The sequence below is a fragment of the Microsporum canis genome, genomic scaffold (assembly GCF_000151145.1).
Source record: "Microsporum canis CBS 113480 supercont1.5 genomic scaffold, whole genome shotgun sequence".
Taxonomy (NCBI): Eukaryota; Fungi; Ascomycota; class Eurotiomycetes; order Onygenales; family Arthrodermataceae; genus Microsporum; species Microsporum canis.
Genome location: NW_003299165.1, coordinates 2,143,676 through 2,167,209, shown reverse-complemented (window position 1 = coordinate 2,167,209; position 23,534 = coordinate 2,143,676). Strand labels below are relative to the sequence as shown.

Here is a 23,534-nt window from a genome sequence, read left to right as displayed (position 1 = left end):
ATGCTGTTAACTGTACTTAATATAATTCACTAAGATTGGTCCGCCAGCGTGTGCTCTTGCAGTATCTCTTATGTCTTGCTCGCCCAATTTCCAGCCTATGGCCTCTAGCCGTATGTGGTCTCCGACAAGCAGCCATGTACGCCCTTCGAGGGAGGGACCTTGCTATGTACATATTCCCGGACACTGACCAAAGAAATAAAGGCCTCACGCCCAATAGGAAACATGAGGCGATATCTAGTGTGCAAGTCGTGACAAGCATTGATCGACCGTGATCCAACATGGATTCTGCTTGCGTTGCATAAATAACGATTCATCATCGCCCACTCAAGTGTTATTCTCAAAAACGGAAACGTAGACAATAATCTACTACTTCTTGAATTGACACAGCTTGTTCGTTTAGCAGGCAAAATCGCTGCATACCTGCGCCAAACCTGTCTACTCTCTACTAGGAGATATGTCGTTTGATTTCGATTCCTACTTCAAGCAACTCGATCCCCAGAACACCTGGACAGTCAAACGCCTTACAGGTGGTCTTGTCAACCTTACTGTCCGCGCTTCGAAGAGCCAAAATGAGGAGAGCCTTTATGTAGCAGCTGGCAAGGCTGGTCGGTTCGGTAACAGCCAGAGTCTGATATTGAAATACGCACCGCCCTTTGTAGCAAGCGTGGGTGAAGCCGCGCCATTCGACCAGGCCAGACAGGTAAAGCCGCTATTGATACAATGCCACTCTCTCTTTACTACATCTAAATGACTGTTACATTTATGCTTACAAAGTTGTAGAATGTTGAAAAAAATGCCCTTGCGTTATTCTCCGAACCAGATGGGCCGCTAGTGCCTATCCTTAAAAAGACATCTGTTCGAGTCCCGGGGCTTGTATATCATGATGAAGAATTACATATCCTAGTTCTCGAGGATCTAGGCACCCTGCCGCCACTATCAGACCTTCTTTCAATTTCGTGGCTATCGTCTCACCTCCCTGCCTGGCCGTCACTCCCTGGGAATTATATCCTAGAAGATCACCATCTATGCCTTTCTATTGGCAAGACGTTCGGCCAATTTTTCGCCGATCTTCATGCTGAGGGGACGCTGAATCTGATCAAACCACATGGCACCGATCCCAAGCTGACCCGGTTCGATAATAGTAGTATGAAGGAAGTAGTTCGAAGAGCAGCAGTGTCGACTATGAAACCGTACCTTGGCCAGTTCAACTGCGCTGACGCAGAGAAGCTAGGTCAAGTTGTTGAAGAAGACTTTGACCGCGAGGCGGTATGGGATGGAGAACAGTGTTTCAATGTCGGAGATCTATGGCCAGGAGGCATTCTCATTGAATCTTCGCCAGCGGCCGCTAAGTTTCCTAAACTCGGAGTTATTGATTTTGAGTTCTCAGGCCCCGGAAGAGGTGTTAACGGAGACATGGCACAGCTCCTTGCCCACCTCCATTTATACTACATAGCATGGGGATATTGTGGTGAGCAATTCACGACAATCCAGGACGGCATTCTTGCACTTATCGAGGGGCTTTGTTCCTCATACTCAAGGCACAGTCGATCCGCTGGGGCTGCATGGCAACTTTACACTGCTCATCCTCCTGGCTCTGGTGATCGCAAGATGCAACTGGAATCATCCTCGCCCCCTCCTGCATCTTCCCACGCTGGTCGTGTATTCCGATCATCCCTTCTCTTACATGGACGAGAAATTATAAATAATACAGTTGAGAACGATTGGAGTAAGTATTGCACTGACGCATCTAGCGGTGATACTGGTGATAAGAGCAAAGGAACCGATAGTAAGGGCAGTTGCTTGACCCAAAAAATGGCGGATACGGGAATTCGATGCCTTCAACTAGCTGGTAATACTATCGAGGAATTTGTCAAGGTTGATAACTGGAAACAAGTCTGCTCCAGTAGGGAATCGTCAATGATCGCCAGCCTATTCATTATCGATAGGAATCCGCTAGTTTAGCCCATTAATACCTATATAATTGCGTTTCATCACACAAACTTCTTGTCTCTAGCATTATGATCTTGTCGTCTCAGTAGAAAGTGATATCACGTGCTGTCCTGCCTGTCGCGGCTGGCGCTAAACCGTATCGGGCGCGCGTTTGAGTTATTGGCAGAAAAAAAAAAGTGTAAAAAAGGCGGCGACGCGAAAGCCGCCCATCCCACTAAAAGAAGTTCCGCGCCTTCGATTTTTTTTCCCTCTCTCCCCTTTTTCTCTTTTCCTCCTCCCCCCTGGCAGAAGCCAGGAAAGGGGCCCCTACGTTTACAGTTGAATATAAGTAGTTATTCTGTACCTTTGCTTCTGTACTTCCGAGTATACACAGATTTTCCTCTTCCTCATACCTAACCGGCACGATGAAATACGTTCTTGTTTCTGGAGGTAAGCAAGCAATGATGACTTCAACTTTTTGCTCGCGCCCCATGTATAAGGAATCTGGAGAGGAATTTGATATTTTATAAGAAACTGTTTGATTAATATCTTTATATTTATACAGGTGTGATCAGTGGCATCGGGAAGGGCGTAATTGGTAGGCATTGCATCTGATATATCAAAGCCTTGTTTTGGAAAAACTCCAACAGAGAAATCTCTATACCGAATATATGTCCTGACATTGTAATGTCTTTAATACAGCTTCTTCCAGTGGGCTTCTTTTGAAGACCGATGGCCTCAAGATAAGTAGTAACCTTGTTAATAGCGCTATTGGTTACTAGTTCTAACTATCTATGCACGTTACCTCTATCAAGATCGACCCCTACATGAATGTCGATGCCGGGACTATGGCGCCTACAGAGTATGCAATGAGCCTTGTTCCAACGTCTCATATTTTGGACTCAATTATCTGATCAATAACAACTAGACACGGCGAGGTTTTCGTGTTGAATGATGGCGGGGAGGCTGATCTAGATCTTGGAAACTATGAGAGATATTTGAATGTTACTCTCTCTCGGGATAATAACGTGAGCCTGTTGTTTGAATTTTACGGTGCTGGAAATATGCTAATTATGCATAGATCACCACCGGGAAGATGTATAAGCATGTTATTGAAAAGGAGCGGCGAGGGGACTACCTTGGCCGCACGGTCCAGATTGTTCCTCACCTCACAGACGCTATCCAAGATTGGATAGAGCGTGTAGCTAGAACTCCTGCTGATGACAGCAACGAGGAGCCTGATGTCTGCGTTATCGGTATGTCCAAAGAATAGCAAACGTCACAAGAAGCAATTGCTGAAGCCAGATTGAATACAGAGCTTGGTGGAACGCTTGGCGACATCGAGAGCGCACCGTTTGTTGAGGCTATGCGTCAGCTACGCCGTCGTGTTGGAAAAAACAATTTCCTCCAAATTCATGTCTCGCTTGTCCCTGTCATTCATGGGGAGTTGAAGACCAAACCCACGCAGCAGGCTATACGGGATGCGCGCTCAGCCGGTTTGAGCCCCGATTTAGTATGTAACTCAGAGAGTGATGAATTGAGATACGTACTAGACTACCTCGTCAATTTGCTAACTACGAAATGAACACTAGATTGCCTGCCGCTGTGAGAGGGCCCTTGACAAGGCTACCACTGATAAGATTGCCATGTTTTGTCAGGTTGAACCCGAGCAAGTTATTGGCGTTCATGATGTTGCTTCCACGTATCATGTCCCTTTGCTTCTAGAACAGCAAGGCTTTCTCAGCCAGCTTCGTGATATTCTCAAGGTTTCTGACTTGACCATTCCTCAAACTTTTATAGACAAGGGCCAGAACACTTGGAAACAGTGGAAAGCTCTCACAACCTCTCAAGAGCATGTCTATAACACTGTCAACATTGCCCTTGTTGGCAAGTACACTAGTCTCCACGACTCTTATCTCTCGGTCATCAAATCCTTGGAACACTCTGCCATGGCTTGCCGCCGAAAACTTAAGATCACCTGGATTGACTCTTCTAATCTCGAGAAGGCAGTTTCTGAGACAAACCCGGAAGCATTCCACAAGGCCTGGCATGATATGTGCACTGCTGATGGCATCCTTGTTCCTGGTGGCTTTGGCACCCGTGGCACTGAAGGTATGGTTGCTGCTGCTCACTGGGCCCGTACTAAGGGCAAACCGTATCTTGGTATCTGTCTCGGCATGCAGATAGCTGTCATAGAGTATGCCCGTAACGTCTGCGGTATTTCTCACGCTAGTTCTATCGAATTTGACGACCACACTTCTGATCCTGTGATCGTGTTCATGCCTGAAATTGATCAGGTCAACCTTGGCGGTACCATGCGCCTTGGATCTAGGCCAACTATCTTCCAGGACGGTAGCGAATGGTCTAAGCTCCGAAAGCTGTATGGGCTTGATCGTGCTTCTATTGATGAGCGCCACCGTCACCGTTATGAAGTCAATCCCGAATACATTGATACTCTTCAGAAAGGTGGACTACACTTCATCGGTAAGGATGATAAGGCGGAGCGTATGGAGATTATCGAACTCAAGAGCCACCCTTGGTTCGTTGGGGTTCAATTCCACCCAGAGTATTTGTCCCGTGTGCTCGCTCCTAGCAAACCATTCCTCGGCCTTGTTGCCACTGCAGCCGGTGTTTTTGACGAAATCATGAAATCTCAAGCCTGCGGGGGAGATTTGGCCAGTGGTGTTGCTAACATCGCGATTTAAAAATAGTATAATACATCGCTTCTACATTTCTCTGGATCCTGTCCTTGAAAGATGTTTTACTATGTATGAACAAATTTATGAATGCTCGTGTATTTACTTTCATTTCACGAACTGAATTCAAAAGAAGAAACGGCAACCAAAAAGTTAGACAGGAGGAGAAAACGAAAATAAAAAGTCTATGCGCTAAGATGATGGAGGCCTTAGTTTGTTGGCTTTTTGAAGTTTCTGGTGAAGATATACTATGTTTTGTCCGTCGACCTTTAACGCATTAGGGCCGATCAAGCTTTGAACAAGCCTACTACTAACCTAACCTAGCTTTTGATACATAAAAAACGGAGCTCTCTGAGGTATGGGTAACTAAAGTACATAATATATAAAGTCCATAGTTATATATTCCATATATTAATATTTGGCAAATACAAATATTACTGGCACAAAGAGCGATTTTTTCTTCACCCTTTTGCACCCTGCATTCGTATATTGCCCAACAAATTCCTCATAAAAAGCCTTTTTTTTAGCTGATCCGAATAAAGACGAACAAGTTCGGCATCCTCCGAATATACAAGGAATTGAGTGCTGGTGAGAGTTTGGCTAGTTAAACGGTCGCCATGTGGCAGATATCACGTGGGGTTGTCTGGAATTACGTCGTACTCACTGGTTTATCAAATTAAATTCAACTGATTCTCGTTCGCCTTTGCATCCGGACAATCCCACGCCAATGGGGTGAGGAGATGGTTAAAAGAAGCAACCTTAATTTTGGGTTTCGAGGAAGAGCAGAGAGAGGATCACGAAAACGAGAGGTGGACGGAGTCCGAAGATGCTCTGGAGAGAAACGAATACAATAGGCGTACGGAGTTTTCCCCATACTTAGTAATGAGTGATGAGATGTTCGGAGACCCTCCTGGATTGTCCAAGGTATGAGAGTTTTGGAAGGGTTAATTAGACATTGTGAAATTAACAGTAGCTGTGCTCGCACCCTGAACCCTGCAAGTAGGCCTTGGGGGTGGGGGGAAGGGGACCGGGGGGGAAGGAAGGCCTTGAATCCTTTTTATGCACATAAGAAAGATAGCCAGGTGGGGAATTAAACTACAATGTACATCTAACCACATGTACGTACTATGTAACGCGGACATCTCAGCTGAATCCTGTGAAGGCGGAAATGGAAGCAGTAAACTGCCTTGAAACTGGAGAGGGCTGTGTGGTTGGCATGGGTTGAGTGGAGGATAACTGGAACCAATTTGAACGTCAAAAATGATCGGTTGAAAGCCGAGTAATGGAGCATTTTTGTTCCCTCGATCTTATCTTCATCCCGTCTGCAGGTCAGGTCAGGGGCAGGTTAAGTTCAAGGCTTCGCCATCTTGCTTTCTCCGTTTATATGAACATGGGAAGCTATAGCTTTCCTCTTTCGACAAGTGCGTTTGCCAGGTACGCCAAATCAGTCCGTTCGGTTGGGGTTAAAGCACGCATTGGGTTGACAAAGCAGGTTAGTATAGACGGCCTTCCGCGTACACTTACTTGGTTGTGCCAACAGCTGAAGCATGGGCAAGGCTTCTTCTGCGCCATCTGGTAGGTCGGCGGAGCCGGCAGGGCTTGTCTAGAGTTGGCATTCCGAGTCTCCATATTATTTGGTTGACAGGATGCGGCAGCTCGAACCTTCGAGTTCTTGTCTCCATCTAAAAAGGAGAAGAAATTGTGACTTAGTAGATAAGCGGCGAAAACCGTTAATCAACGCCTTGTTATGTCTGCCTGGAGGAGTGGATACGTGTGAAAGATGCAAAGATCTCTTTGAATGCTGTGAGCTGGTTGGATTGGTAGCAGGCATCCTGGTACCTGCATGACAGCATTTCTCTCAAAACCATGGTCATGAAGGCTGGGCAAAGACGTTATTCCCTCCCTTTTTTGCCCGTCATCCTAGCCTCCGGGAGATTCAGGGAACAAGCAACAAGCAAGAATGGTCCTTCAGCGTATTCACATACTTTGTTTAGAAAGCCAGAAAGAGAATTCGGTCCCTATTAATAGCCAAGGGGTTTGTTTTTAGCGACACAGCCGCTCGGCGTTCAACCATGGTTGAATCACATGAAGCTTGACTGTGCAGTTCTCTCTCAATGCACGATAGTTGATCAATTGACATAGCTCATTCTCGCATGGACGTGCCGTCTGAACTATCCTTGACTCCTCAGACATATAATCCAGTTGTTATCGTCGAGCTCAAGCAAAAGACAGGAAATTGCTGAACAACAACTTTTATACATCCTATCACGCTGGCTTATGTAATCACTAGTTAACCAAAAAACAAACATCTTGACGTTGCCAGTAGCAAGAGAGAGAAAAGTAAGGGACGAATCGGCTCGTTTGTATATTCGAATATACATATATTATACTGATAATAATACCTGATGAAATAACTTGGATTTCACGATGAGGCTAAAGCCTGGACGTATCCACGCCACCTAAGACGGAGAGAGAGAGGGCTATGAAGGACACGCCATGATATCGCGACCCTCAAAGCCCTGCAATCGGGAGCATTTCGCTCGACACAGAGTTTCTCGATTCCCCCAAGGCTGTTTTCCCAGGATGCAAACGCCATCAAGCATAAATAGATCTTTGTTCTGTCATGCGCGACATCTCCAAATACTGCAAAGCCCGAGTGGAGATACATGTATACAAAAATATACACCCCTAACTTGAGGCCAGGCTGATTATTCGGGATGTAGGAGATGCCTTATCGACAGCTATGATCGCCTGGTAGCTATCCTCCCTTCTTCTCCTCTCTTTATGTATCCCAGGATACACAAATACACACGAAAGAGAGAGCAAGAGAGAAGAAAAGAAGCACCCATACGTCATATAACTCCCTTGAGTCGCCGAAGGTCTATGAAAGCTCTAAAAGGAGTTAGTTCAAAACGGTCTGAAATTAGCACTGGAGGTATACTCCGTACTCCAGCCTCGCTTGAAAGTCTATGGATGCAGTGAAAGTCGATCATCTTTGGCTCGTGAAGCATATTACATATGTATTCTTCTCCTTTTCTTTTTTGCCGCCATATCGGCAGGCGGAGCATATTCCTTCCTCCGTTTTATCCCTTCCCGTTGAGCCAAGGTTCAACGTGGATGGGCCTAAAGTTCCTTGAAAGGCCCCTTGCATCTGTTGATTCTGCCATTGGCTGCTGACGGGGAACTGGTCCATACTGACAATCACTGCAGGGCAAGCCGAAGTGGGATCAAGAGGTTGTACTCCGTACACTTGCTCGGTCCGTACAGATGCCGGTATCGAAAACTGATATTTTACTTTCTTGCGGTGTACGGAGTTCCCTCTTCTCGTCCTTGTGCTCTTGCTGGGTCGGCGCTATGCAACTAGGTGGCTGGTCCGTCTTCCCTCCATGGTGGGGAATAGGATGATTATGGATGGCTGGCTGACCTGTCTCGACTTCTGGGAATACTTACATCTCCCTCATTCTTGCTTGTACTCCAAACCTTTCCTTTTGCATGTGGTGGCAGTTGCTGCTGAATATATCACGCAATAACGTTCTAGGCCGACACCCTTGCCTTCAGGAGGATGTAATTTTGCCAATCAAGCGGAGCCTGCCGGACATTATCTACGAATTTCTCCTCCACCATTCTGATTTTTTTTTTGTCAGATTTTGAACATTGGCTCTCTCCTCCTCTCTTTCGAGATGACAACGGGTTCCGGCAAGAATTTGGATCGCCTATGGAACTCGCGTTGAAGCTCGGGAATCAACCGGTAACCAGCAACCTGTCTCTCTTTTCTTTTTTCCCCCATTTTTCGAACGAGTCAGTCGGCACCAAATTAATTAAAAAAGTTCGAATAATCTGCATTTATCCCATCAGGGGTTGGCGAAATCCAGCCACAACAGGTATATACTGTGGAGACTTATACAAACAAACCCTCATCCCCCTTCGCACCCCCCCACGATATTGATTTGTTCTCTCGATGTCCTTCCAACAATCAGAGAGTGATGCGCGCCAATGCCGATGGCCTTGGGTACCCATCTGCCAGAACTGGACCGGGGATAGCGTTGGGTAGATTCGGTTGGGAGGTAAATTTTCACGAGGACTGGCGTACTAGCCTCTTCTGCAGCATCCGAAATCAGGCTAGGGCCGTCTCCAGTGGTGAAACTTCACCTGTGCGCGCAAATACGATAACGACGATTTGGACTTGTTTGTAGTTGATTAACGTTGCGGGAAATGATACCGTGGGTTGACCTATCTGCGGGCGGCAACTCCTGGAACTTTCCACAGGGAGATGGCAAACAGCTAAAGTTATGCGCGCCTTCAGCCGGTAAGCAACACGCTTGTTAGCTTTCTATGTTTGGAATTGGTTAAATTAGCTCCCACAGCACGGAGGGCTCACGCCGAACTATCCGCGAAATTCTTACAGCTTTTCCTGGCTAAAGCCGAAATCCACTGACGCTTATGGAGACGAGTGAGAACGATGGATTGTAGTTTATTAACCCAGACAATATGTATATATACGTTGTCATTAATATATTGCATATTATCAAGTCGATCATAAGAATTGAGATTCAACTTCGATCCACGCCAGCCAGGGGGCGCAACCCTTTCTTTCCATGATGCTTCCTAAGAACAGAACAAGTCCACATATGTTTTCGAGAATGAAAGGGACTCGAGCTGGCGAGTTGAAGATGAAACCCTTCTCCTTCGTCATCTGCCTTATCGTCTCTATCGATAAACGGTGGCGCTTTATACAACCGTGGGCCATGCCTGGCTAGTTTACCTAAAAGAAAAGCGCATGGTCCCTGGTGGTCCCTTCGACAACGGCTTTTCTGCAAGAGTGCATAAAAGACACGCACAAAAAAGCAACAAGAAAAGCATCCCCAGAAAACCCCGAAGGGCCCAGCTCGTGTTCAGACGGTTTTAACAGGCCCAAACTTGCGATATGTGTATCTGGCCCAACGGGATGATGCCGTATCCTTCTTTGTTTTTCGCTCGTTCCTCGTTTTTCTCTCTTTCTCTGGTATATATATATACTATAAGTAAATATGCCTGGAAAAGAAATTATCATCCCGTCTGTTGGCGTGGCTATCAATGGATATCGCGTATACTATGTATGGAGTCGAGAGTTGTCTGCATGCACGCTTATGTAGAGTGCTGTCTACATATACCCCAGAGCCAATGCAAGCCAGGATATTCAGTGACCACAGACCTTCTGCTGATCGTGTCGAGAAAATTGGATAAATAGACGTCTTCCCTGGTGAGGTCTTCATCTCGCTGTCTTCACGAGGTGGCCCCGTATCGTATATACGGAGTATATCTCCTTTTCTTCCTCCGTATATGAAGGGCTTTGTAAGAACCGCAAAGGGTAAACGCAGCAACTTCGCATAGAGCAACTCTCGCGCTTGCACAACGCTGATCTCCCTGTTTATTTTTATTCTGTTTATTCCTTTTTTATTCCTTTTTTTTTTACCTTTTTTTTTTGACGTTAATGCTTGCTTTTTCCGCTAGTTTAACGAAGTAGAAAAGTAAGGAGAAAAAAAGCCAAAGGGCTGAGAAAACAAGAAAGAGGGAAGAAATAAGAAAACATAGAAAATCCAGAGCCAAAAAGAAAAGAAGAAGCAGAGGAAGAGGGAGAAAAAAAAAGAAATCAAGTGGTTGACGTTGTTGGTTGGCGGCAACGTTACTCTCGCTGTCTTCTTCTTCTCGCTGTCTTTTTTTTTCCACGTTTCGCCGTTTCTAGAAGAAGCGACGACGTCAACTTCAACGACAGCAACAAACCTCGACTCTTTTTTTCTCTGCTTGTCCTGTTTCTTCTTCTATATCCACCACGAACATGGCCAGTAGCCCCTGTATACGGAGTACTCCGTACATACATAGACATACATGTCTGTCAGAGAGAGACCTTGTTCGCAGCTAGCTAAGCCTTGATGCAGCATCCTGTCGCGTCAAGATACTCCGACTCCACGGAGAACAGACTCAACGCTCATGCGTCACGGAGAAACCTCTGGCTCTCCCACCCCCTTTTTTTTCCCCTCTCGGTAAGTTCCATGTCCAAAATAATCCCCATCGAGTTCGTGAGCCAAATCCCGTTTGCCGTGGAGACGTTGGATGCCTATTTCAGGTTTAAGCTAACTAAGGGAACGAAGGGAAGAAGAGAGTAAAATAAAAAAAAAAGAAAAGAAAAAGAAAAGAAGAAATAGACGACGAAGAAGAAGCCTGGAAATGCGAATTACACTCCTCTTTGGCAGACAAATCCGTATGGACAGGACGTTACTTAGCTTTTTTTTTCGGAGCTAAGTGTTCTATTATGGATGATTGCCGCAGCTACGTCTGGAGCGTCTGACGCCCAATAAATCCGAAAAGAAGGATTAAGAGTGGCCTTCCAAGGAGCTGTGTTCGACCACTTCTTGTAAATCTCGGCATGCATCCAGCGTGCTGGGTTGACACTGGCTGCTTTTTCTTCTCGACGTATGTATCTCTCTCCTGACGGGGATTCTCACACCTTATCCACTGCCACCCCTTGTCATTTTAATGTTCGTCACTGCCAACGACAGAACATTACACGGGGTTAGCAACGACCTTCTCGACGGCTTTTTTTTAACCTCCTTTTATAACGTGTTATATCTGGAGCTGTGGAGCTTGTCCTAGCCATCCGCGGATTTTTTCAAACCTCCAACGGTGGCGCGGTGGGTCTTCCTCTGAATATCACACGCATCATACGTACTGTGTACACTCATATATACTTACACACACGTTTCATGGGGGAAGGAACCTGCGTAGCGATATCGGGAATTTCGCTAATTACAGTCTAGGCTTTGCGAAGGCTGCTGCCCAGCTCTTTTCTTGATCGAATCTCTCAGACAGGCCCCAGTTTATCCCGGTGAAGCTAATTAACGGCAGCGTCTCCCGACCAAACGTTGTTTCTTGCTCATGGGCCACAGGTCGGCTTGCAATCCTTGGACAACTCTTTGCTGCCCTTTCAATTTTTTTTTTTTTTTTTTTTTTTTTAATTTTGCACAATGATGCAAGAGGCACAAGTAGACTTGCCGGTCCTGACTTCGCATTTATTCATTTTAAAATACCTTTTTATACTTTGCCTGCCATCTCTATTCTGATTTGATCAAGCCCCTCTCTTAATACGCCCTTATTATTATTACTATCCCATGCCCTGTTATGGTGTTATTATTATACCTATTATTATTATGATCTGTCGCCAGCGTCCCGATGTCCTCCATGACAATAAATTATAATAATACTACAACCATGCACAGAACTAGTTTTGCCTTTGAAGTGAGCTTGTCAGCTTTTTTTTTTCGACATCTGCACCTTCTCATATATGTCCTTCTGCTGATATAGCGTTCTTCTACCTTCGATCTCCCCCTTTTTTGTTCTCTTACCAATATCATACTGCTTATTGTTATCATTCTGGCACTGTTAAGGTCGTTAGAGGGTGGGGTGGGCGTTTCTCGACCTTCCTTTTGGCTGCATCTGCGAGCTTGCCTCACGCGATCGAGCCATTTATACGAGCAGGGTACGTCGAGTAACGTATCCAGTACGTGCTAGAGAGGGTTTGGGCCAGAAGAGCTGGGTGCGGAATAGAGGAGAATAGGGAGACCAGTCTCTTTCAGGAGTGGACGAAGGCTGAATTGGGAGGGCAAAGACCGAAAAATTCCCCAGGACGTTCGGAATACAACTTCCTTTACCCATTACGTCCCCTCTGGCGCAAATTCCAAGCAGCCTGCTAGAGCTTTGGAGCTCTAGCAGAGCTGGATCGCAGCCGTGACGCTGGCGGATCCATACCGGGACTATCAGATTGATTACTCCGCCCACGAACAAACGAAAGCGCAGGAGCAACAGAGTCAGTTGGTATACGAGACAGACCAACAACAAACGGCACTTCATCATGGGGGACGCCCTGGAGCAGCTTTCATTTCGAGTGGCCATACTTCACAATACCAGCCGCAACACCAGCTGCACAGGAGTCCGCATCAACAACACCAGCAGCATCAACATCCGCAGCACCACCAGACCTCGCAGCAGCAATCTCAACAGCCGAGTCAGCCAAGCCACGGTCCAGGTGCGGTTTTGATGCCCTCCCCTAGTCAACACGGCGTTGTACGTGAGTTGCAACAGCAACCAGTTATGATTCCAACGCCTATGGTGCCACCGCAGCTGCCTCCTCATTTTAGTTCCACTTCCCTTCCGCTGCCATACCCCGGCGACCGGCATGGAGTGAAAAGGCGGAGAGCAGATGATGGGCGCAGCGGAGGAAGTGATGATACAACTCCCGGGATTGGTCTCTCTATGCTTCCGGAAACATCTCATGCTGACGAGCAACATTCCTCCGAGATGCTTCTACCTGCTCCGGTTGACCATTCATCTCATCATCAACATTCTATACAACATGACTACCACCAAACATCCCCTATTCATCAACAACATCACCATCACCGACTACCCTCCCAGGCTACGCTGGCGGCAGTTCAGGGCAGTGACGGTGAACTCACGTCCCCTGGCGGAGGCACGGGTTCGCAAAGCGTTGTTGGCCAGCCAGGAATGCCCGACCCTGCGCCTCGTCCCAGGGGCCCGAAGTTGAAGTTCACACCGGAAGACGACAGTTTACTCGTGGAGCTGAAGGAAAATAGGAATCTAACATGGAAGCAAATTGCTGAGTTCTTCCCGGGTCGGACCAGCGGGACCCTGCAAGTGCGATATTGCACCAAACTGCGGGCAAAAGCCACAGTTTGGACAGATGAAGCAGTATGTCCTTTTGCCCTGGTTCTTGCATTCCTGACCCCCGTTCTCCCCCTGTCCCCTTCTAACCTTCTCCCTTTTTTTTTTTTTTTCAAAACTTTAACCCGGCTTCCACAAAATACATCCGTCCTGCTGGTGCCCGATATGTTGAGAGCTTGGCTACTAACATGTTTTATCTTCAAAGGTGCAACGCCTGCGTAACGCTATTCAAGATTACGAAAACGATCGCTGGCGTATCGTTGCGACGAAGGTCGGCAGTGGGTTCTCTCCCGCAGCATGTCGAGAGAAAGCTGCGGAAATTCCCACCTCAAACCCCCCGCCAATTTAAGAAGAAATCTTCGTTTTATTCTCCTCAGAATGCTTCTCGAATCTTATTTCTACCCCTTAAGGACTAGATCGCCTTCAGCCGCCCTACGATGTGCGACAGCGTGGTACATTCAGAATTTCTATGGGTACCAGTTTTGTTCTCAATTACAAAGAACACCGCTATACGTTTATTAATATCGATGTCTAATTTTTTTAAGTTTCACTTTCAATTCGGGATTTTGTCGGATACTCTCCGCATTGGGTAGACAGGCTCAAGATCCGAGATTCGGCGGGTAAATCTTGAGCCTACCTTCTCACTTACATCTGGATGTTAAGAGAAAGCATTAATTCTGGGCTCTCAAAAATCTTAAGCTCTAGGACATACCAACAGAAATTTCTCAAAAAGCGCAATTCAAAGAGAAGCCGTGTGGTCATTTATTAAAAGAAGAAAAGAGAAAGAAGAAAGAAGAAACAATTGTGTTACGGGCCTGCCCAAGAATGATTCCCGTCGAGTCATCGTTCTTGACGTGTAGTCAACCGCACTGGTATGTTCCCTCCGACACCGAACAGTGAAGCGGAGTATGAAACACCCATCGCACGTTATCCTATGGTTCCTGCAACCATCCGCCATTGCAATCTACGGTGGAATTGATTCGACTTGCTTAACATAAGATACCAATGACTGTGTGTGGTTAATTTTGAATTTACCATCATACGCCCGTTATGATACCCCAGGTTTCCTACCTTCTCCACTTTGACACCCCTATCGAATGTATCCTATTCCTCGTCTTGTCTCGTCTTCTGTTTCCACTGCCAGCTACGCTACGGACAATGAGTCTTTGCGGTAAATTGGTTCCAGCGGTTTTAATTACGATCAATACCCCACGTCTTCATTCCCTTTGTTTAGATTTATTCTGCATCGAGGACTTGTCATTCGCTTCATAGCCTTTTGCTTACTTTTCAGGTCATTTCTCCTTGTTATCTTGTTTTATTTACTAATTATTCCTCTCGTTATATTTTGTTTTCATTTTGTTTTCATTTTGTTCTGTTCTGCACCATCTAGCTGCATAATTGTTGGCGTCAATTTCCATTATCGGATCCATTTCCGTATAATAATGGCTAGTTTTCTTTCCTGCAATACCACAGGGAATTATAGCTAGCATGCAAAGCATACGGAACACACTCGTTATTCATCTGTGGTGGGTTTCTCTTTAGTTTCTATGGTTAATTTCCTATGTCAGTGTATTTCTTTTTTCCCCTTGATTTTTGTATGTCTTACATCTCGAGATTGGCCGTCAGCAGGAAGAGACGGAGTACAAGTGGGAGCGAACAGGATGCTGCGTTGTTGAGGATGTCGATTTTGGTTTTGTATCTATGCATATATACCCCTTTTCTGTACTCCAACTTCCTTTGGCGGATCGTGGGTTGTGTCCCTCTGTTTATTTAGTCGGTGTGGCTTCGCATTGCTGGTATCTCCCTTTACATATTCCCCCATCATTTTGTTTTTTATCCAAGGCGGTGGTTATATTGCTTCATTCATTGCTGGGATATATAATGATCAACATAGCACTCTCATACCAAATAAAGCTTGGTTACGGCGACTCCGTTCAATAGATATGGAGACAGATACTTGATTTCTACACTTCATTCCAACCCTTCTTGAATAGTTTCACCGGATACACACACCACCCTAAAGCAAACAACTCATAGACTATTCTAGCGCGATTCTTGAACAGGTTACACGCCGGAGATACAAATACCAGGCTGTGTGATGTTCGCATGCGGAATATAGATGGACGTGCCTGACCGGGTTCGTGAGTTAAATTTAGGCACACATATAGTTCTAAGGGTGGGCGGAGAGTAGTAACAGGGTCGGAAGTTGTACGATGTATATGTGAATCTTCTGTCGAGGAGAGACAAAAAGAATGCCCTTCATATGGCGGTGAATATACCTTGCAGTGATCGTTAGGTTCAAGCTTAAGGTAATATGGAATTGCCATACATATTGTGCGGATGTGAGGTGAGAAGATGCATGGTGGTTGCACATTATATACAACTCGACTGAGCCTGCAGGAACACCGTTATGATTTTGAGCGTTAATGGCTTAATGTCATGCAGCCGGATATGCAGGGATCCGTCAGAATCACCGCAGGGAATAGGTAACAGAGACACATTTCACAGCATTTGAATGTTGGCAAACCCGTGGCGCAGCCTTGGTTAGCTGACTATCCGTCCAACTAGGGGGGTTGCCAGATCCAGTAAACAGATGGAGTGTAAAGTAGCCAAGTATAAACCTGTGAAAACAATTTGAAAACAACAAGCCGATTAAGGACGGGAAAAGATCGCAGTTGGCCACGATTGAAAATCCTCGCCTAAACCTAATCAAAGTTGCTTTTGTTCCTTTCTTGTATGGAAGCAGGGTCGTACAGAGTGAATCGGCAGTTTATCGTTATCCACGTCTATAAAACGCGAAATATAACCGTGGAGACGCCCTCTCCATGTTCAACTAGGAAAGCACTTTGTTGTCCTCTTAAGGATGGTTACACATCGTATAGAACACCCAGAAAGAGCCATCTATATGACAATAGAGATCGCGTCCTTTATAAAACGTAGGAATGGCTCCCGCCAATAACATCGAAGGGTAGAGCAACAACCATAGCCCTCGGTTATAGACCTGAAATTAAATGATACAGGCATGATTTCTCGCCTTGAGGCTGAGATTAACCAGTTCCATAGTTGAATGGTATATCATCTCATAATAAGATCAAGCATGTTTGCTCGGGAGAATAGGGTTTGGTTATGTATACATCTCACTACGCATCGTCTGGATATGTTTTGTCTATGGCCTGCGTTCGCTAGTGGAGATATAGAGTTGTCAAGGGAATACAGGCTAGTAGCCCCTTTCAATTCATTTGTCGAGCTGGAAGGTGAAAGTCATAGCAATCAAAATGCCAAATTAGGTAGCTAGATACTAGCCAAAGGGTTAATGCGGTTGGCCCAAAGCATTATACCGCAGCGGGCCTATTTTTGTCTCACTCTCTGTAACCCGACGCTCGATTGCGGGAAGAAGTTGCACAAGGGAGAAACATTATTTCTTAGCCATCAACTTCTGTGATATATTTCAGTTGACAATCAGCGAGCTGGGGTATTCGCATGATGCCTAGAAAGGGTTTCATGTTGCAATTCACACCTTATATCTGCCAGGTCGCAGGAGTTGATTCTAAATGGCGATTTTGATTTAAACGTGTGCATATTACAACTCGTGTTTTGGTAAGTTCAGGGCCACAAACCTGCATGTAAATGTGTTATGTAACCAACCCCAACTTGTGATCCGCATATTCGGATATTTTGTCCTGGGCTAACTAATTATTTTTTGCAAACTAGGTATGGAAGCACACCCGGGCGAAAGGTAGCGGTATTTCGAGCGCATAAGCTTGTTTCTTTAACCAGGGGGATGAGTCCATAATTTCTTGACCTTGGTCATCCATGTAGCATGGAATATGGGAATCATGTGCTAGTAATAAGTGAGGGCACCGTTTAAAGGCCAAAAGGGTGCGTTACCCAAACTATTCTATGGGTTTCTGGAATCGGAATGACCGAGGATTCGAGAGTCAGGGGGTAAAACTCCATGCGGGATGGGTCATACAGGAACAAGCATGAGAACCGGAATACAAAGTTCCTAATGCCGGGCGTGTGAAAGCCTGGCGGTGGGATTTAAAAAATCCGCGGTTTTAGGAGAATCGGGTGATACACACATGCAAACCCACCTGGTGTCAAATTAGTTGTTCAGATATGTTGTGATAGAATGGGCGGCATGTAATCGATTATTGCACGAAATTCGGTGTGTATGGTAGCAAGGTCAGCTTCTCAAAGTAAGATATAAGCCCAAAATAGTTGTTGTGATGGTAAATCTTCCACGATAGCAACCTATAGATTGAGCTCTCGTTTCGGCTGCAGATATTATTCGCCAATATTTCCGTGCCTAAAGATGTAGGGGGTTTAGAATTTGATATCTGTTATTTGAAGCCTTTATTTATCTCTATGGGTATAATTTCGGCCTTGCCAGACATGTAGGCTAAGCGATAACTACGCCTACAAAGATATCACGGTGATTGTAGTCTAGCAGAAAATCCACCCATCCGCTAGTGTAGTTCGTGAGTCCCTCTTCGTGGCTTGTTGTCTTCATTGAAGAAGAAATAAGAGGGGATTGAATGTAGTTGTTCGTACTTCCCTTTTGGGTGGTAGGGTTAGGTTAAGATGCTGCTGACATAACCGCGTTAACTAATTACACGTGATTGACTTCCCATTGGTCGGTCAAAGATTGTTTGGAATTATGACTAAGCAGCAACAGACCATCCGGATTCAGCCATTTCCAAGCCAAAAGTCCAAAATCATCACTCCACCTCAACTTCAAACCTCTCTCATCACCACAACAGAGTCCTCACCACTGTCGCCCAATAAGCCAATTGGCAGGTTTATTAGGATTGTGAAAAGATGTTTGTTCAACGAAGCGTTTTCGCCCTCGCGAGGCGAGCTCCTCTCGGAGCTGTCGCCAAGCGCTCTTTCTCTACCTCGTTCGTTCGATGTATGTATCATCTCCGTTTTCTTGCTCCCAAAGGAACTTCTCTTGCCTTATTTCAATCAATATCATGTACAATTGAGCAAATCGAGCTTTATTTGGAATACTTTGGGTGCCTTGAGCTGTGACTAACTGGTTAACGAATGTGACAGACGAAACAAAGTCGAAATGGGATCCTCAACCTGGTGAATCTGCTGGAAAGATGGTGTCCTTCGAAGGTCTGTTATGACACTCTCCTCTACACTTAGAGTTCTGTTAAGCTCTTTGCGCGTTTATCTGGATCATCGGGCGCATTCTGCCGGTAGTGTGTACCTTTTAACGGCTTTTTTATGCAAAAGCCTAAGGCTCTACATATCTACCCAGGAACCAACACATGCTCATGATATAATACTGGGGTTAAATAATTAACTAACTGGAAATCATTCGCTATTTAGAGGCCAAAACCCCAGCAGATCTCTTAGCCCCCGGTGCTAAGGCTGGTACCGTCCCTACTGATCTCGAGCAATCTACCGGTTTGGAGCGATTGGAACTCTTGGGTAAAATGCAAGGAATCGACATTTTTGACCAGAAGCCTCTCGATGCTTCAAGACTCGGTGCGTGAAATTATCTCCACTTCTTGCATCCGTATTTTCTGCAGGGCTTTCTGCCTCGAGACCCCGTATATGTCATAAATTGAAGAATAAAAACCCGCGAGGAAAGCCCTGAATGAAACATACTTGGAATAGAATACATCTATCTATTAGAGGTTGCTAATCACCATCGGGACTCTTCCTTTTGGTATATATAGGAACTATCCAGGACCCAATTGTCGTCCAATCTGCTGGAGAGGAACACTACGTCGGATGCACTGGCTACCCTGCCGACTCCCACACCGTCATCTGGCTAACTGTAAGTGCATATAAGATATTTCTCCCCTCATTTTTACGGCGGACGTTATATTACTGTCAGGGCCAGAATATAGTTGCTAACCATACGTCTTTTCAACACTAGGTCTCCAAAGACCGCCCAATCGAGCGCTGCTCAGAATGCGGTAATACCATCAAGATGGAGTATGTTGGTCCAAAGGAAGATCCTCACGCTCACGGTAAGATTATATTTCCCCATACCTCTGCCTCACAATTCACTGTACTAACGTTTCCCCTTTCAACAAGGCCACGACCACCACCACGGGCCTTCCGAGCCAAAGACCTTCGCCGACCACGTTAGGCCTGAGTATTGGTATAGGTAAATTCGCAAGCATATCACTTACTGCACTTCCCGTCACAAGGATTTCCTTTCCATGATATCTTTGTATCTGTACTAAAAGAAACGCTGAGGGAGACTATGCCTTAAACCCACATTCGTCATCAATCTAACTCAGCTATTTCCTGCTTTATTTGATATACTCTTGTATCTCTCCCTGACATTGGTATCCTCTATCCATAGTCCCGTGTTATTTTCTTCTGTAGAATAACTCCTGTTAATAAGATTTGTTTTCAAATAAAAAAGGAATGGACATATTTACTCCCTTGACCCGAATCTAGAATAGTAACCTAGTGACCCCTATGCATAGCACTCCAGGAGACTTTCATATCACATAATGTTAGTGAATTGCATGGCACAACAACCCAGGCAAGGTATATACACCCCTCGTACGATATCTACAGAGTAAACTGTGTAGAATAAGTAATAGCTAATACGCACTACGAAAAATCCGGATCCCCGCCACCGCTATCAAGTAGAATGGACGATTCACGGTCTTGTGGAAGACCTGTTTCACAAGATCTTGTATATCCCACATAGTTACTTAGGCCGCTGCAAAGGGCTCCAAGCGAATCCCTCCCCCCTTCAAAAAAAAAAAAAAAAAAAAAAAAATGACACGTTCGTGGGGGCAGCGCAATGTTATTATACCAAGGATGCTACCCACACACCCATCCGCCCATCTGTTCAATCCCACTTTATTGTGTATACTGCAATGCAATGTAATGCCATGCAATGCAATGCAAGTAAAACAAGTTTCCATTGGTATTCGAGAAGTGGGGGAACTGAGTTAGTGACGACTTAATTTATTATTGACACGCATATCACACAAGGCCGGGGCGGCCGGTGGTTTCCTTGGGTCTGAAAATGCCGTTGGAATGTTTAATTGGGTATTGGATGTAGCAAGGATAGGTTTTTTGAGTCTAGGTGCTAGACAGGTAGCGGAGTAATGTTGTACATGAATGTGTTTGTACGGACATGTGGATAACTTTGACTTCTCCTGTTGATAATGATATTCCAGCAAGTATATGGGAGAGAATCAGGTATAGAACCCCCACAGTTTTGCCGCCATACAGAGCTCTATGTTTTGCCTGTTTGCGCTGTGCTCTATGGTAGAGTAGAACGGGTGTGCATAGGGGGTAACCACATATGTAGCCATATACTACCTACCAGACGTTACATGACCTGGCCTGATTTACCACGTCACTGGTTAAGCGTATATGCATCGCATATTGTGGTGTGAGCAGGAAGCATCTGTACATGATACCGGCTCGATAGCTAACGCCAATTTCAGCCTCTGGTGGAGAGGGACCGTATCGGCTGGTCTGGAAACCTAAAATTCAGTCATTTTAAAGTATTTCCAAGTTGCTGATATCCAAAACCTTGACAAAACGTCTATATTCGGAGATCAGACCAAGTTTGTTGTATAGGTGGACTATCATCTACTACTCATTCGTAGATAATGTAAACCTTGCAAGGTCCGTTGGAATGGCTGGGTCGTTAGGACGGGCCTTCGTATGAGGCAGTGCTTGATGGTGGTAGTGAGAGACTATTGAAATCTAGGTTACCTCCTTGGAGGAGTCATGAAGCACGAGGAAAGAAGAAAAGAGCAACAGAAAGGACCCGGGAGGCGTGGCTGGGCAGGGTCTCTTGACATATGGCGCAGTTATAGCTGACCGCGCAGCCTTGTCAATTACGCCGAGAAAATGGTATATCGTAAAATGTACGAATCGCAAAAAAGGTGAAGCGAAGTTCCTTCCCTGTTGGGGAAGCCCATCCAATGTTCAGCAATAAAGGGGTATGGTATCCAACCGTGGCCTAATACAATTGGCCAAGTGAATAAGTTCATGTTCAACAAATGGCTCAATTGAATATGGATACCCTCAGCCCAAGTTCAGCATACTAGGGTCTGCCAGAGGGGGTGGGTATGTGAAAAAGCTGAGAGACCTATCCGGTCGACCCCCATGTATAGTCATACAAACAATATGACTTTCGACCCTTCACTCCCTAGTACGTGTCACAGGATCAAGGAAAGGGAGAAAATAATAAAAAATATAAAATGTCAAACTGTAAATAAAATGGGAATATACTCTATGGAATTGCACCGATGTAGCGCGAGCCGAATCAGCAAAGAAACCGGCACGGCACGGCACCCGGACCGCAACTTCATTCTGTAGTACGTATATTGAGTTAACCGTATAGCGCTTTCAAAGTTCCGCTGCCAATGAATCGTTGAAAGACATCAGAGGATAAGGGAGAATTCTGTAAATTGAGACAGAAGAATGATCCATGTCGGTCAATTCCACCAAGGATCGGGTCGTATTATCTCTACCAGCGGGTAACCTAATATGACATGCATACGGTCTCCCACACCTTGTACAGAAACCCGATCACGCGCACACTTCCTTGTAGTGAGTAGGGTCAATATTCGTCAACACACACACCGAGACACACTCTCGGAGCCATTTCCAAGCAGAATAGCCGTATATTTGATTTGATTCTCCATGGCTTTGCCAAATTCAGACAATGCATGTAGATGGCCTCCTTCCCACCGCCCTTTCATCCTAATTTCATGTGGTACCATCTGATCAATCTAAAATGTGTCAGTTTGAAATCTCTCGGCTTTCGTATACAGGAACAAGGTGGTTAGATGTTATTTGCCCTCATCCATCTTTACAGCTGTTCATACACGGGCTAGAGGCCAGATTCAGGCTGACGGAATGGAGCTCAAGCGTAGCGTAGACCATACATTCCATTCTCCTAACAGGATAATCAATATGGCGTTTTCGGAGGAGGAGGGTCCAAGCATTTGAATTGATTCACTAGTGCTTGTATTGTATGTATTGTAGGCAGGGAACACGCCAACCAATCGGTTTGAACTCAACATTCCTCGGGGAAGCACGGTATGCATGTCGGGTTGCGTATGGCTTTTTTGTGAGATCTCACCCTGGCCATACAGATGAACGATGATCTTCGATGGGGAATAGGGGAAATAGTATGGGGGGATAATGTTCCCGGGATCATTGCCACCGATATGGTGCATTGCCACTTGCATCTAGATCGAGCTGCTGCCCTCTCAGGTGCAGGGGAAGAGAGTGGGTATCATGGCTTATGTTTCTTGCTGTCTTGTCTTTTTCTCCCGAGGTGAGCTGCGGATGCTACTTTGAGGGTACAAGCTAGTGATATAGACGGACAAAAGGCCAGTCGATCATGGATACCACTGAAAATGTAGAGATACATGAACTGAGGTTGGATGTTTTGAAAGTAGTAGACCCCAGCTCTACCGTTTGTTGCTTCGTGTGTTATACCTGACGAACGGGATACTTTGTACATTCCTCACACTCGATAATGATCAGAATGATGACAAATTGGTCACTCTATCATATATTAAACAGAGGCCAATGGAAGGATCTGCCTGTTTGTCGTCGTCGTCGTGGAAGAACTGCGCGGTTGTGACCGTGTGAGGTGAAAATAAGCCTAGGAGAGCGCGGGAAGTACTTGGCGGTCACGGTACCTGGTGGAGTTGCGTGCTGCGTAAGCCAAAGTTCCTGCAGCTACAAAGTACCCTCTACAAAGAAACATACATGCTTTGACATCATAGTGCCCGCGTAGATCACCTAGGTACCCGTATATATATAAGATTCCAAATCATTAACATAATTGTATTCCTATCTTATCCTTTGCCTCCCGAATAAACGAGTAGAGAGAAAAAAGGAGTAACATCAGGCAAAATGAACAGGAGGAAATAATAGTGAAAAAGAAAAAGAGGGGAAAAAAAGAAAAGAAGCGAACCAAGAAACACACAATAATTCCATCGCCCTATTGATATCACGTCAATTGCACCATGTTGCCTTCCTTTCCCTGTCCTGCCTTGCCATGTTCCGTACTTCCTTCATAACATACCCAGCAGTGAAAAAAAAAACGAAAAAAAAAAAATTAAAAATGAAACGGCTGAAACCAATGGAAGACGAAGTAAAGCAAAAAGAGAAAGCCGTACAAGAGGTATAGTTCGTGGTCCATGATCCGTAGCCCATAGCCAATGGGCTTAT

At 45.5% G+C, this 23,534-nt stretch overlaps 5 protein-coding genes across 5 annotated transcripts; all 5 read left to right on the top strand.

Annotated features, from left to right (window-relative positions):
• Window positions 1-454: 454 nt before the first annotated feature.
• MCYG_05892 (conserved hypothetical protein) lies at window positions 455-1,702 on the top strand (the record flags this gene model as incomplete). Its single annotated transcript, XM_002845977.1, has 3 exons — window positions 455-700; window positions 1,045-1,468; window positions 1,545-1,702. The coding sequence occupies 3 exons, from the start codon at window positions 455-457 to the stop codon at window positions 1,700-1,702; spliced, it is 828 nt and encodes a 275-aa protein (XP_002846023.1).
• A 652-nt stretch (window positions 1,703-2,354) lies between these two features.
• MCYG_05891 (CTP synthase) lies at window positions 2,355-4,634 on the top strand (the record flags this gene model as incomplete). The annotated part of the gene is made up of 7 exons (XM_002845976.1): window positions 2,355-2,379; window positions 2,632-2,687; window positions 2,745-2,791; window positions 2,858-2,957; window positions 3,011-3,185; window positions 3,246-3,442; window positions 3,522-4,634. 7 exons carry the CDS (start codon window positions 2,355-2,357, stop codon window positions 4,632-4,634), a joined length of 1,713 nt encoding a protein of 570 aa, XP_002846022.1.
• Window positions 4,635-5,907: 1,273 nt separating this feature from the next.
• Window positions 5,908-6,311, top strand: MCYG_05890 (uncharacterized protein; the record flags this gene model as incomplete). Its single annotated transcript, XM_002845975.1, has 2 exons — window positions 5,908-6,121; window positions 6,166-6,311. The coding sequence occupies 2 exons, from the start codon at window positions 5,908-5,910 to the stop codon at window positions 6,309-6,311; spliced, it is 360 nt and encodes a 119-aa protein (XP_002846021.1).
• A 6,199-nt stretch (window positions 6,312-12,510) lies between these two features.
• On the top strand, window positions 12,511-13,689 carry MCYG_05889 (MYB DNA-binding domain-containing protein; the record flags this gene model as incomplete). Its single annotated transcript, XM_002845974.1, has 3 exons — window positions 12,511-12,684; window positions 12,741-13,367; window positions 13,546-13,689. The coding sequence occupies 3 exons, from the start codon at window positions 12,511-12,513 to the stop codon at window positions 13,687-13,689; spliced, it is 945 nt and encodes a 314-aa protein (XP_002846020.1).
• A 4,472-nt stretch (window positions 13,690-18,161) lies between these two features.
• MCYG_05888 (cytochrome c oxidase polypeptide IV) lies at window positions 18,162-19,578 on the top strand (the record flags this gene model as incomplete). Its single annotated transcript, XM_002845973.1, has 6 exons — window positions 18,162-18,252; window positions 18,399-18,464; window positions 18,681-18,839; window positions 19,034-19,134; window positions 19,237-19,330; window positions 19,514-19,578. The coding sequence occupies 6 exons, from the start codon at window positions 18,162-18,164 to the stop codon at window positions 19,576-19,578; spliced, it is 576 nt and encodes a 191-aa protein (XP_002846019.1).
• Window positions 19,579-23,534: the final 3,956 nt, after the last annotated feature.